Genomic DNA, 16,368 nt, shown 5'->3' on the forward strand with positions numbered 1-16,368 from the left:
TTTTGTCTCCATACCTCTAAGTACTTATACAGATCTGCATTTTTACATTTAATATATATACTTAATCTGCTTCTATATATATTTTATTATTTCTGCTATTAATAATTCCTGAGACAAGTTTATAATATCATCTGTATCTGTTTCAGCTGCCATTTGGCAATCATTGTAGGTGACAACCAAGAAAATAAATACATTATATTTACCTAACTGTTGCTTATTCTCTTTTAAAGTAGTTGTGATATCAGATTTTCTCCCCTTTTCTCTTTCACCACAAACCTTCCATTGTTGGTGACTTTCTCAACCTTGCATAAATCATGGGGCATATCCCCCAGATAATTCATTGTTTGGCTTATTATAACCCTACTTGAGTGTATTTCTTTAAGGTATGGGATAGCTCCACAACTCTGAAGCAGACAAATATGAAACACTCCTGAAGACGTTATCTATCTTCATAATAAAATGTCATAAGTTGTCATCAGTTATTCTTTTTTTTTTTTTTTTTTTGTCATCAGTTATTCTAAGATGAATCAGCTAACACTGTTATTACCTAAGGCCTTTCACAAAGTATTGCAGAGTTTATCCAGTTGTGAAAGATATGTACTAGCTTTCTGGTTATTTGGCAGGGTTGATTTCGATTGTGCCAATATCAATATTCTAAGGTGACTTACACCTGTTCATTTTCTCAAGAAAAAGGCTTTATCTCATCTCAATATCAAAAATACAGTGTTTTGAAACAGAGAGATGTGCAGTAAAAAAACTATTGAGGAAATTTATAAAAGAATAACTTCTATGAGAGCTGCATTGTGTAGATGTTACTATGTAAAATTTTAAAAGGGTTAAAGGCTATCAAAACATGGATAATCCTGAAAGAGTTATCATTCTCTTTAAATGTGCTTTGGAATCATCATGAAGTGACAAATGTTCACTATTTTAAAAAGGAGATGTGGCGCCTGGGTGGCTCAGTGGGTAAAGTGTCTGATCTCAGCTCAGGTCTTGATTTCAGGGTCATAAGTTGGAGCCCATGTTGGTCTCCAAGCAAGGCATGAAGCCTACTTTAAAAATAAATAAATAAAAATAAAAAGGAGGAAAAGTATTCAGGACTGAAAAATCACAGTTATCCTACAATTCAGTGATAATCACTGTTGCTATAAATCCTTCAGAGCTATTCTCTATGCTTATATATGCATACAGCTATAAAACTATTTTTAATGTTTTCATTTTAAATTTTACTATGGAGGTTTCTCTTTTTTTTTTAAGGAGGTTTTTCTCAAACTAATAAAGGAAGAGTTACTTCATCTTTTTAAGTTTTTATTTAAAGTCCAATTAGTTAATATACAGTGTAATACTAGTTTCAGATGTACAATATCATGACTCAACGATGTCATACATCAGCTGGTGCTTATGACAAGTGCCCTCCTTAATTCCCATCACCTGCTTCACCCCCCTCCCACCTTCCCTCTGGTAACCAGCAGTTTGTTCTCTATAGTTAAGAGTCTGTTTCTTGGTTTACGTGTGTGTGTCTCTCTGTCTCTGTTTCTCTCTTTTATTTCCTTTTGCTCATTTGTTTGTTAAGTTCCACATATGAGTGAAATCATATGGTACTTGTCTTTCTCTGACTTATTTCCCTTTAGCATAATACTCTATAGCTTCAATCACACATCACAATGACAAGGTGTCATTCCTTATTTTGGCTAAGTAATATTCCATTGTATATATACCACATCTTCTTTATCCCATCATCAACTGATGGACACTGGGGCTATTTCCATATCTCAGCTATTGTAGATAATGCTACTATAAACATTGGGGTGCATGTATCCCTTTGAATTAGTATTTTTATATTCTTTGTGTAAATACTGAGTAGTGCAATTCCTGGATTGTAGGGTAGTTCTATTTTTAGCTTTGTAAGGAGTCTCCATACTGTATTCTGGAGTGGCTATACCGATTGCATTCTCACTGGCAGTGCAAGAGTGTTTCTTTTTCTCCACATCCTTGCCAAAACCTGTCATTTCTTGTATTGTTTATGTTAGCTATTCTGACAGGTGTGAGTTGATATCTCATTGTGGTTTTGATTTGCATTTCCCTGATGGTGAGTGCTCTTGAGCATATTTTTATGGGTTTGTTGGCTATCTCTGTGTAGTCTTTGGAAAAATGTCTATTCATGTCTTGTGCCCGTTTTTTAATTGGATTATTTGTTTTTTGGGTGTTGAGTTTCATCAGTTCTTTTTATATTTTGGTTACTGATCCCTTATGAGATATGTCATTTGCAATTGTCTTCTCCCATTCCATAGGTTGCCATTTCGTTTTATTGATTGTTTCCTTTGCTGTGAGAAGCTTTTTATTTGATGTAATCCCAACAGTTTATTTTTGCCTTTTTCCTTGCCTCAGAAGACCTATTTAGAAAAATGTTGCTACAGCCAATGTCAAAGAAGTTGCTGCCTGTGCCCTCCTCTAGAATTTTTATGATTTCAGGTCTCCCATTTAAGTTTTTTATCCATTTTTAATTTATTTTTGTCAATGGTGTATAAGTGGTCCAGTTTCATTCTTTTGCATGTTGCTGTCCTGTTTTCCCCAAACCACTTGTTGCAGAGACTGTCTTTTTCCCATTGGATATTCTTTACTACTCTGTCAAAGATTAATTGACCATGTAATTGTGGGCTTATTCTGGGGTTTTCTACTCTGTTTCATTGATCTGTCTTTTTTTCCCATTACCATACTGTTTTGATTATTACAGCTTTGTAATATATCTTGAAGCCCAGAACTGTGATGCTTCCAGATTTGCTTTCCTTTTTCAAGATTGCTTTTGATGTTTGGAGGGTCTTTTATGGGTCCATGCACTTGTTAGTATTGTTTGCTCTAGCTCTGTGAAAAATACTTTTGGTGTTTTGATAGTAGTTGCATTAAACATATTTATTGCTTTGGGTAATATAGACATTTTAATAATATTCGTTCTCCTAATCCACAAGATAGATTGTTTTTCCATTTCTTTGCATCTTCTTCTATTTCTTTCATCAGTATTTTATAATTTTAAGTATTTTATAATTGTCAGAGTAGAGATTTATCACCTCTTTGGTTTCGTTTATTTGTAGGTGTCTTTTTGTTTTTGATGCAATGATAAATGGGATTGATTCCTTAATTTCTCTTTATTCTGCTTTATTATTGGTGTATAGAAATGCAACAGATTACTGTACATTGATTTTATATCCTGCATCTTTACTGAATTCGTTTATCAGTTCTAGCACTTTTTTGGTGGAGTCTTTCAGGTTTCCGATACATAGTATCATCTGCAAATAGTGAAAGTTTTACTTCTTCCTTGCCAATTTTGATTTCTTTTGTTTCTGTTTGTTGTCAAGACTTCCACTATGCTGAATATAAGTGATCAGACATCCCTATCTTGATCCTCACTGAAGAGAGAAAACTCTGAGTTTTTCCCCATTGAGGATAATAGTAGCTGTGGATTTTTCGTATAAGGCTCTTATTATGTTGAGGTATAGTCCCTCTAAACCTATTTTTTGAGGATTTTTATCATGTTTGGAAATTGTACTTTGTCATATGCTTTTTCTGTACTATTGAAATGGTCATATGGTTCTTATCTTTTATTTTATTAATGTGATGTACCACGTTGATCTGCGAATATTGAACCACCTTTGCAACCCAGAAATAAATCCCACTTGATTGTGGTGAGAAATTTTTTTAACGTTTTGTGGGATTTGGTTTGCTAGTAGTTTATTGAGAATTTTTGCATCTATGTTCATCAGAAATACTAGCCTATAGTTCTCTCTTTTTTTTTTTTTTTGAGGTGTCTTTTTTGATTTTGGTATCTAATGCTGGCCTCATCGTTTTTAATTACATCTAGCATCCCATTAGTAGGGATGCATTTTAATGTATTTAACCAGACTGTATGCATTAAAATATTTATACTATATACTTTCAAAGTAAAATACTGTGTTTAATTTGAAAAAAAAAACTTTTTATGTTTCTTTCTCTTTTAGTAACTATACTACAACTTTAAAATGTTCTTAAATATGAGGTTTTTTTCACTAAAGAAGGGAACTTGAGGGAATGATATGAAAGTTATTGTTGCTCACTTACCATAGATCCATATTCTAACCACTCTTCCCCTCTTCCTCACTGCATAATCCTTGTTTGTTCATTTTCCTCTAAGAGTGGGGTACTTCTGAGGAGACTGGGTAACTTATTGTTTCTATCATGGTGAACTTTCACTGGGAAAAATCAGTCACGTGGATGCCATTCCCCTTGCATGATTATTTTCAGCAATGTGACGTAGGCATAAGCATTGGCTCTTTTTGGTCAATGTTCTCTAAGGATTTTGTGCTGAGTGCCTCAGGTGTTGAACCTTCTTCCTATTAAAATGAGATATAAGAAAGGACTTTACCTCTCTGGATTATATTATCTCTGTGTAATACTGAAGATGCAGTGGTTATCTTAGGGCCATATGACAAAAATCCAAGGGAATTTCACAGAATTTAAGCTATGGTCATGGCTTTGTTAAATCTCTGAATGAATCAACTTTAGCAAACCTGTCTTCCAATTTTAAATGTGTGAGATGTTGCAGTCTTTATTTTTAAGTCACTTTTATTTATGTTTGCTGTGTTTTCTTCCAGCTAAAGCATTCTGATACAAAGAAATGTCATAGCATTTCTCTTATATTTATTGCTTTCTGGTGATTCCATAAATCAAAACAGGTAGGATATATGCTTGACACGTGTCTCTATCTGAAGTCATAACTGGAATTAATATAACAGAGTCAGTCTCACAAGCCCTAGTACCAGAAGGGAGAGATGAAACGTGTACGAGGAGAGGAACCTGAGAGGAACCCAGGAGAATTACTGGTCTTCAGTCACTGCCATATGTGTGCTTTATTTCGTAGTTATTGTGTACCAAGTCTGTTACACTATTACTTCCAAATAATGAAGACAACTAAAAGTATTTTTATGTAATAAAAAACCTTTAATACTGCACTATTAAAAAATTTGTGTGTGAGGACAGAGTTAGACAGAAAATGTCATTTCTCCCTGCTGTGTATTCCTGCTTTGGAAGTCTTATTTTTAATCTATAAATGTTGTATATACTGTATGCATGCAGGCATGTGCACATGCACACAGGTTTTCATTTGCTTTTGCTTAGTATTTTATTAAAAGCAAATGTGAGGAGGCCAAAGGCATTTTTCCCAGCTCATCTCATCATTCTTTTCATAGGCTTTCATGTTAACTGACTTAAATATCCAGTATTAGTAAAATTCCTTTTTCTTTGCAATTGTTTTTCTGAAGTTTTAATTTTATTTATTTTTATTTTTTTCACATATAAATAGTTCGATTTGGAAATGCCACATACTGAAAAGGGGGAATAAAGATTGAAGTAAATGGCTCAGTGTAACATTCCTCCTATTAGCCCAGTCATGCAGACAAGACATTTTTGTAGCTCAAAGAAGGAAAGAATGCCTTGCAAAGATTTGAGGAAGAATAATGAAGTAAGTATGTCTCCAACTAACAAAGAAAAAGAGAGTAGAATAACATAGTATCCTGGAGAATAGATACATGGATATACATAGATATAGATACAGATATAGATATAGATACATCCTCACTAGCTCTCAGTAAAGTGGACATTGTCTTTATTTAAGAAAAACATGCATATAATATATATGCATATAAAATATTGCTTCTTTTGGAACACCTAGGTGGCTCAGCGGTTGAGTGTCTGCCTTCCCCTCAGGGTGGGATCCTGGGGTCCGGGGATCGAGTCCTGCATTGGGCTCCCTGCAGGGAGCCTGCTTCTCCCTCCGTGTGTCTCGGCTTCTCTCTGTGTCTGTCATGAATAAATAAATAAAATCTTTAAGAAAATATATTGCTCCTTTTTATTTAGGAGAAAATGAGCAATACCTCTATTTGCTATACTTTCAGATAAGGAATGCAGACACACACTGATTTACTTGGTTAACCATACATTGCAGGTAAAGAATGTTCAGCTCTGAAATGCTGCCATATGTAGGTGGCAATAAACTAATACAGATGCAATTCTAGTTATTTTTAAATGAGAAGTTTCTTTATAATTTTACATTGTTAGAACATTCCCATTGTTAGAGCATTCAACTACTAGAAGATTACAGCTTAGAAATCATTGGTACAGAACTCAGGACTGAAATGTTTTTCCAAGCAATGTTTATGAATATGTTAATTTTAAAAGCACATTCCCATTTATTTTGGACTACGCTTCTATGAATTGTACTTGTGTGTCTGACATAGCTAATCATTTTATTTTTGGAATGGGCTCCATAAATATTCTATGGATGTTGACTGATGATTATGATAATTTGTTCTATCAAATACTACCCAGAGATATGTGGAATATTGGGAAATTGGACTTCCTTGCAATATTACCTCATTTTCAAACATATATCTATATTCTAGAGTATTATTAGGTCAATTTAAAAAATTCAAAGGTTCATACATTTGTAAATTTAAACTGTAGGAAGAAAATGTGAAAAGGTTTCTATTTTTTTTATGTTGCCCTTGGAAAAGTTTAGATCATAAGGAAGTAGTATCTTTTTAGTGCAGTAGAGAATTACTGTTTTATTTACTTTTTTTTTTTTTGAGAATTACTGTTTTAAATTGGGTTTTGTCAAAACAAAATTATTTTATCTCATAAACATGTAATAGTCATTTTTATTTGTTTATTGGTATAATAACTCAGAAACATTGATGTAATTTAATGTGAAACAATGGTTTTCATTAATAATTTCCTAATGTTTGATATTTCATATTTTATAAGATCTTATATAGGTCCTAAGTGAAACTTTATCCCAATTTCTGTAAAATGCTTTAAAAGTTTAATGTTATTTGTAGGTAAATATAGCTCAGTTTCCCGCATCAATTGCAGTAAGATTTATGCATCACCGTGATCAAACAAAGCAAACATATCATATAATGTCTTTTAGCCAAATATACTGAAAACATGTATTTGTACTGGTAGGTAATATATGTAAATGGAGGCCTATGCATTCTTTTAATAAATAGAACTGTACATTATGGAGACTATAAACATCTTAGCCATGCTCTAATGCAATGACGTGCATCTTATTATGTTAGACTTCTTGAAGGTGACCACCTCAGAAGATAGTTTTCAAGTCTTTTTAACTAAGCACTGGCCATAGGCTGAATTATGGTTCCCCAGTGATATCGGCATCCTAATTTTTATAATTTAAGAATGTTACTTTATATGGCTAAAGAAATTTTACATAAATGATGAAATTAAGGCTCTTGAGATAGGCAGATTATCCTGGATTGTGGACGTAGGCCTTACATGAAATCACAGGGGTCCTTATAAGGTAGCAAAAAGATCAAAGAAAAAAGAAGGTGATGTCATGTTAGTGAGAAAAGGTGATGTGATGTGGGACCCAAGCCAAAGAATTAGGGGATAGCTTCTAGAAAGTGGAAAAAATCAAGGAAACAGATTCTCTGGAGACCCTCCACTTGGCACCAACCCTACCAACACCTTGGTTTTAGGCATGTAAAAGACTCATTTTGGATTTCTGATCTCCAGACCTATAAGAGAACAGATCTGCATTAGAAAATATTGTATAAGAGAATAAATTGCATTTTAAGCTTCTAAATTTGTCCCAGAAGCAGCAAGAAAACTAATACAGAATCTTAGTTTTCTGCACTCCTCAGGAATCACTTTGGTCATGTCTTTACTCGCTTGTGTCAAATTACATTTTTTAATATGAAGGAATATTTGTGAAATTACATGTAAAAGAATGTAGAGAAATAAGACGAGGTGGACAGTTACCTGGTGAAACATAGAATGCAGTTTTCATACGTTGTCACGATGTGTTCTATAAGATCTCACATTACTTTTAATTTAGGATTTAGAATACATTTTCTCAAAAATGAAAACACCTCATCACTTTTGTTACTCTTCTTAAATTGCCCCTTAAATTAAAAGTAGGCAACATTGCCTAACTCCTTTGCAAACACTTGGGTGTATAGCTCCAATATAAAAATTAATTTTTTTAGAGGTGGGAGGAATAGAGGGAGACAGAATCTTAAGCAGGTCCATGTCCAGTGAGGAGCCCGTGGTGGGACTCATTCTACAACCCTGAGATCATAACCTGAGCCAACATGAAGAGTTGGGCATTTAACTGACTAAACCACCCAGGCACCACTGAATTTGTTTTGTTCTTAATGATGATGATGATGATTGATTGATTTTTGTTTAACTACTTATCATTTGAGATCTAGATTTCTTATATATATATATATAAATATATATATATTATATAAAATATATATATATGTATATTCCTTCCCAGGCTTATAAGTCCAGAATGAATGTCAGATCAGCAGGTCTCTGATTGACAAGCAGTGAAAAATAAGGAAACTATGAGAATTGTTCTGTTGATTGACACTGAAAAGATTGATTGCCTTTTAAAATCTTTAATTAATTAATTAATTAATAGGAGAGGGAGAGGGACAGGTCAGGGCAGAGGGAGAGGGTATCTAAGCAGACTGTGTGCTGAGTGTGGGGCCTGATGCTGGGCTCAGTTTTATGACCCTGAGATCATGACCTGAGCCGATCGAGAGATTGGGTGCTTAACTGACTAAGCTACTCAGGCGCCCCCAAAATACTGCTTATTTTTAATATTGCTACATTTTATCATGAAAAGTTAAAAACTTCAGATACTCTGATTACCTAAACTGTTTTCAGATTTTAAACATTAAAGTATCATGATGGTGGTGCTTTTTTTTTTTTTTTTCCACAAACAGGTATTTTTCAAACATTTTCCTCTCAGAGAATCGTGTCTTATATGATTCAAAAACTGATTAGTCTTTGATTAGATGCTGTGAGATACTTGGACATATAAGTACATGTGTGTTTCTTCACATACATGCCATTTGCAAACCACTAATGTAGACTCATGTGACTAATTTTGCTAACAGAAAACAGAGCACCTGCTTTATTTTTTTTTTTTTTCCACTCTCATATCTTGTCATTGCAATGATTTTCAGAGGACTTTTATATATTTAGCACTTAACATGGGTGAAGCATCACATGAAGAGTTTCTTAGCATTCCTGGGAATGGCTTGTTCGTATTGGTGATTTTATTTTATTTTATTTTATTTTATTTTATTTTATTTTATTTTATTTTATTTATTTTATTTTATTTTATTTTATTTTATTTTATTTTATTTTATTATTTTATTTTATTTTATTTTTATTTATTTATTTTTTTGTACATGGTGATTTTAGAGTGTAATAAGAATTTGTGGTTGGGACACCTGGGTGGCTCAGAGGTTGAGTGTCTGCATTTGGCTCAGGGCGTGATCCCAGAGTCCCGGGATCAAGTCTCACGTGGGCTCCCCCTGCGAGGAGCCTGCTTCTCCCTCTGCCTATGTCTCTTCCTCACTCTGTGTTTCTCATGAAAAAATAAATAAAATCTCTTTAAAAAAGAATATGTGGTTGAAGGGTTTATTGATGGCAAACCCCTGTGAATTAGACTCTCAGCACATAAACACAACAATATTAAAATTAAATTATTTTAATGGTAACATGTTGAATTACTGGAGTGGGAAAGCAAACTAATACCATCCTTATAAATGTAGTATATGAGAAGTTTTAAAAAATATAGTTAAGGATCATGTTTATATGCCCAACCTATAAATATTTGTAACCAAAGATGAAATAATACCTGCTAATTTTTATCTGGATAATGGCAGTTATTTTTTTTTAATTATTTATTGAGATGCTGTTCTGACCATGCATTTCGTGGTCACTCTGGGAAGCTGATTTAATTCACTCTGATGGGTTCTTAGGGGCACTCTGATGATCTGTTGAGGTAGAGATCAGGTGTAAAATATCTAAGTGTTTCTGTTTTCTGTTAGTGGCAAATAGAGGAAATTTTTTGTTCAAAGATGATTTTTTCGTTATAACACTTAACTAATTTTGTTCCTACGCTGCTCTGAACCATATTGGAATGAATAAATAAGTAGCAAATGATTTTGTATCCTATTACCAATCCTATGATTATGTGTATCTTCCCCGGCAGTCATCATAAGACATTAAAAAATAAACAATATTACTTTAAAATTAGTGCTAAAAATCAATAGGGTTCAACATATTGAATAACCTTTATTAAATAAACCTACAGTAGATGCCAACTGGACGTAAGTTGAAGGCTTATATGTGGGTTGAATTAATAGGATTTTTTTTTTCTTTTGGAAAAGTCTGAATATTCATTCATCTTTCGTTCTTTCAATGCTCAGAGATTGATCTTTCCGATTGCTACATACCAATTTGGATTCAGGGGGCCTGGTTGCATAATGTTAATTTAAATTCAGAATATCCTTGGAATGCCGGATCCACATTATGACTGAGGGAATCCTGGGTCACTTGGATATTTTACATCTGGTCTCTACCTCATCAGATCATCAGAGAACCCCTAAGAACCTATCAGAGTGAATTAAATCAGTTTCCCAGAGTGACCATGAAATGTATGAAGACATTCATACATTTCAGAAGACAGCAGTAAATTGCTTTGCAGGTCACTGTTCTGGAATCCAGTGATTATCATTTGATTTCTGAGAGTCTGAAAGTCATTTAACATCTTCACACCTAGTCCTTCCTCTGAAAATGGAGGTAGTAATATTCATCTCATAAAAGAAGTGACAAGTAGGATATATGTGGATATGCTTTCTAAGTTTGAAGGGTTACACAGATATAGGGCATTGTTACTATAAATTTTGGACTTAAGGTCCCAGGTAAAGTAGTTTGCATACAACTAATGACTTGGTTTACAGTGTTTTGGGTTTTTTAAAATGTGACTTTACTTTCTTATTTCTAGTCTACACTCCAAGAATTTATGTGCTTTTTTTGTGTGTTTCTTTTGTATGGAAAGTTCCTCTCAAAGGCTCAGGCTTTTGAAATGAAATATTAATAACCTATCCTGAAATGAATGGTAATATTGATAATAATGGTAACTATGACAACAAAAAGTGTACCTTGTATGTATATGTGGTATTTTACTTTTTTTTTTCTTAAGGCATTTTCATAAGTACATCAATTTTGTGAAGTAAGAAAATAACTGGCTCCAGTGTTATTTAGATGAAAAGTCAAACACCAAGAGATCTCCGAGTATTCTATTTGGTCTTGGACAGTGCCACCTGCTTTACATTACTATCTACCCTTAGCAACTTTCAAATGTATAATACAGTGTTAACTACAGTCAACCAGGCTGTACATTGCATTCCATAACTTAATTATTTTATAACTAGAAGTGTATAACTTTTGAACCCTTCATCTGTTTCTCCTCAAAACTGTCTATTGTTGGAGTGGACTTTTTTTTTTTTTTTATTGCACAAAGTTTCTAATGAAAAAAATGTTGAAACTTTTATCACCTACATAAACCATAATACTTTTATAAGATTATGATTATGCAGTGGATTAGACTGCATTTGACTCTGTTATTGCAATCTTTTCTCATCCTTTATTTATTTATTTTTATTTTTTTACATTTTATTTATTTATTCATGAGAGACACAGAGAGAGGCAGAGGCACAGGCAGAGGGAGGAGAAGCAGGCTCCATGCAGGGAGCCCGATGTGGGACTGGATCCCTGGTCTCCAGGATCAGGCCCTGGGCTGAAGGTGGCGCTAAACCGCTGAGCCTCCCGGGCTGCCCTATTTTTAGTTTTTAATAAGGATTATTTATTTATTCATGAGAGACACAGAGAGAGGCAGAGACATAGGAAGAGGGAGGAGAAGTAGGCTCCATGCAGGGAGCCCGATGTGGGACTCGATCCTGGGACTCTGGGATCACGCCCTGCGCCAAAGGCAGATGCTCAACTGCTGAGCTACCAAGGCGTCTCTGAAAATCATTTTTAAATTCATGTTTATATTAAAAGTAAATAATGAAAAAAATCTGAGTTTAAAGCACATGAGAAAATTTGATTATTTCACATTTATCATGTATAATATTTTAGAATGAATGTACTTTAACAACTTTGATATAAATCTAAAAGTATATAAAAATACTTGAGTAATTTGTTCATTGTTCAATAAGCTTTCATCAAAAGTATAATTTCATTTTTATTTACAATAACTGAAGTCATTAAACTAGTGAAGACAGAACCATCAGACTTCTGTTATTGGAATGTTGTTAATCCTCAAACAATCAATATTATAATTTATCTGGGACAAGAATAATATTCTCAAGATTAACTTTCTCTTGATTTTTAAGAATCTTAAGTTAAAGAATTTTTAATATGGAATTATTAATAAAATATAGGAATTATATTGCAAAGTTAATGTTATGAAGACTTGTTTGATGCTGAACCATGATGGTAATGACTGCAAATATATTATTGTTAAAGCATTGTTTATATACCTGTTCACCTATACTATGCCATTAATTGGAAGGCTTATTTGACTTATTTTTGGTTAACATTGAGTAAGATACTTGGGATTCACAAAGGTGTCTAATGTTTACTGAAAATAATCACTTAATTTTCTTATATATGAAAAAAATACTATTTTTATAACTTAAAATACATAGTATGCAAACTAGCTGGTGCACATGTCTAGATAGATAAGTGGATAGGTGGATTAGCATAGTTTCTTATTTTATTTTTTAATTCCAGTCTATACAAACATAACCTTTTAAAATTTCTGATTCAAGACCACTTTGTGTGCAACAAACACCTCCATAATTGCAAATTTTAACCTTTATGCCCTACTTGTAAATTAGTAGTAATCTATCTGTTGATATAAAACATTGTTTAAATAATAAAAGATGTATTAGTTGCCCTTCTATATCTGAATATTACAAGAATAGAAACAACTTCCAAATGAATTTTATTATTTGAGCTGTACTAATTAGTAGTAATTAGAATAAAATGTTGATAATATGGTGTAGTAGCAGTAGTAATTAGAATAAAGTGTTGATAATATGGTGTAAAACAGCAGTAGACCAGAAAAGAAAGCATATATATATGCATATAAATATATATATATTTCAAATTTGTCATGACTTAATGACTGCAGATCACACTTTTAGAGAATAGTTACATTTTAACTAAATGTCATGATGTATATTTCATTTATTGCTAATTATTTCTATTTCAAATGTATTCCTGATAATAATTTTCTTTAACAAATTACAGAAATGACTATAAGTTTTATAGTTATTTTGCTCATTTTATAAACACCTGATATAGATTTATGAGGGTTTTTTTAAGACATGGTGTGAAAATCGTATGTCTTGACTGTCAAGAAACATGTATTTTAACTTGTGACATCTCCTTCAAAGGTTTCTTTGTGAAAGGGAAGTGCTGCTATTTTTTGAAAGTCTGAATACACTAAAATGGCAGGGTGCCTACTTGCAGCATATGTGTGAGAACAGCCACATTTACATCAATGTTATTATTCAGTTGTCTAATGATCATCCTCAGACATTAAATTTACAGAAGAGAACTTTAGGGACATGTTGATCCTCAGGATTAACTGTATGCCAGATTGCCTGATAACTATGGAATATTGGCATTTAATAATCTTCGACTCATCACACAGACTATTTTTTTCAGCTTACAGCATTCATTAATGAATCAATTGTAGTTTAGGGACTAAATAAAATCTTCATTAAGGCCACCAAATGATATCCTCCAGTAAACACAAAGCATTTTCACAGTAAATCAAACTGAGCTCTGCCTTCCATGCTCCTTATCCTGCCAGTATCAAGGAAGGATTCAGAAGTATAAGGTCATATCACAGAATGAAGCATCTCTTCAAGAGGAAGGTTTAATGGAAAATTCTAGCCATAAGGTATTGTATTTCTGAGATGAATAAACAAGAACAGAAAAACATTAGAAGATTAAAAAAAAAAAACAGAAGAAGATAACTATAGAGTTTCTCATCCTATATGCTTACTGACAATATTAGAGTTGGAAAAAAACAGTTTTTTTTTAAAGAAGTATCTATGTATCAATAAATTATTGAATCTAGAGGGTTTCTGAGTAAAATTTACCTCAGTAAAGCACCTCTGAACTTGGGTGTCTTTTTCAGAATAAGAATAAATTTCATTATATGTACATTTATCCATGATTAAGTCTAGGTAGTCCAGATTTGTTTACCCCAGTTGCCACAAAAGATGCATAGTTTATTTTTCTATTTCAGTAGTTGTTTTTTATTATTCTCTTTGGAGATTTAAAGTTATTTTAAATTATAGGATATTGGCATTTGTGAACAGCAGTCTGTGAGGGTAGTGTAATTGTTTGGCTGAAAACAAGGAACATGAGAATTGGTTCTTAAAAGTAGGTTTACTTATGGTATAAATAATATATTAATTTATATAAATTAAATTTTAGATATATTTTAATATTCAAGTACGTTTTATTGATTGTTTTTGCATTTGCCTAAGAGCTTTTCCACATCATATTTTTACTGCCTTTAAAGTGGAAGGCGGGATCCCTGGGTGGCGCAGCGGTTTGGCGCCTGCCTTTGGCCCAGGGCGCGATCCTGGAGACCCGGGATCGAATCCCACGTCGGGCTCCCGGTGCATGGAGCCTGCTTCCCCCTCTGCCTGTGTCTCTGCCTCTCTCTCTCTCACTGTGTGCCTATCATAAATAATAAAAAAAAAAAAAAAAAAAAAAAAAAAAATAAAGTGGAAGGCATGATAATCAGTTAATTTATTTTATGACTTTTTTATAAAACTCTGTGTTCTTATTTTGTTTTATTTTTTTAATAATAGTAGTGAGTGATTCCTACCAAATAGTCCTTCTTAACTGGCCCAATATCCTAAGGGCCAATCAGTGTTCCTTAAGCAGTATTTAACTTATAACTCAAAATCGTACTGTTTTCACTGAAATATTAATGTTAGTATGACTAAACCGAACACACTGACTTTTATTTCTAGTTTTTTAAGTGTACTACAGATATTTCCTTCATAAGTCTAAAATTCTAAATTGACCAAAATCTTATGTAAATCTTTATAACAGGAACCAAAATAAAATTAATAATGATGTTAATGATGATTTAACTTCACATAAATTTATTACTTCTTTTCTTTTGACTTCAGGTGCAATAACAGAACGCAGTGTGCAGTGGTGGCAGGTCCTGATGTTTTTCCAGACCCGTGTCCAGGAACCTATAAATACCTTGAAGTGCAGTATGAATGTGTCCCTTACAGTATGTATATTCTTGTACTTATCTTGTGAAAAGATATTAAGCTTTGTTGTGCATGCATTGACAAAGTATTCTCTCTGAAAGCATAAGAATTACCACCTTTTTTTACATAATGTTTTTAAAGACTGATAATTTGAATTTCCGGGATCATGTATCCTTCCACCATTGGAATAATTAGATGTTGCCTGCATGATCCCATAGCATTCATTTTGACTATACATTTCTGCATATCAATACTTATTCTAAAACTTTTCTTAATGCAAGAATATAAAATTCTTAGAAAAAGTTGAAATGAATATTATGCCTGTATTGCATCCCTCTAGGTCCAAGCAAACAGGAAGTTAAAATGAATAATACACTTTTACAGTATTATATTATATAAATATTATATATAATATATCATACATTATATGATTGCATATATGTGCATATGCATATGTACATATACATATGTATATAATATATCTACATTATATAATATTGTAAATCATACTTTTATAGTGGTATAGAAATTGATAAATTTTGAATATGATAGAAGTGATTATATCTAATCTACATGCACTGTCAAGATTTCGTTTATGAGAAATATATTCATCAGGAAGGAACAAAGTGAAATGAATATACAAAAATTACATGAAGTAAAGCACTCTTCAGAATTTATCTCTTACAGCCTCCATAAGTTTGTCTTTGCAACTTTTATGTCAGATATGGTATATGCCAACAACATATTTTTTTCTTCAGGAATAATGAAGAATCAAACAATCAAAACTGGAACAATTGTCTAACTTTTCTACCCAAAGGAAGAATCACCATTTCTTAAAAATATTTGTTGACCTATTAATTATTCATGGGATTCCGTAGTGAAGATTACTCAGGAAATCCTGCATTTCATATTAGATATTCAGTTCATCCCAAAAGTGTAAAACCCCTGGGTCACGAATAAATCCCAGGTTCCAACTTCCTTTGACATCTCTGAAGTGAAGTATCTAGGGATCGGCCAGTTTGCTGTTCTAAGAGATAGTTCTAAGCTTGCCTCACTTCTGCTTATTTAAAGAAGCAGCATGTTACTCATAAGGTGTAAAAGTGCATAATCCAATAATAGTAATTTGGCTAGCAAGAAATGAATTGAAATTTTAAAATAATAATGAAAGCAATCAAGAGAAAATTTTATCTTT

At 32.7% G+C, this 16,368-nt stretch overlaps 1 protein-coding gene across 23 annotated transcripts in view; it reads left to right on the forward strand.

The window, feature by feature from the left end:
* The window catches only part of ADGRL3 (adhesion G protein-coupled receptor L3), an 856,207-nt gene that overhangs the window by 462,119 nt on the left and 377,720 nt on the right, over positions 1-16,368 (forward strand). For all 23 annotated transcript variants that reach the window (XM_072775204.1, XM_072775207.1, XM_072775212.1 and 20 more), the window contains one exon: positions 15,087-15,196. In XM_072775204.1, coding sequence (XP_072631305.1) covers positions 15,087-15,196 — 110 coding nt within the window. The remainder of the gene's footprint in view (positions 1-15,086; positions 15,197-16,368) is intronic.

Source organism: Canis lupus, chromosome 14, assembly GCF_048164855.1.
Source record: "Canis lupus baileyi chromosome 14, mCanLup2.hap1, whole genome shotgun sequence".
In the NCBI taxonomy this organism is placed as follows: Eukaryota; Metazoa; Chordata; class Mammalia; order Carnivora; family Canidae; genus Canis; species Canis lupus.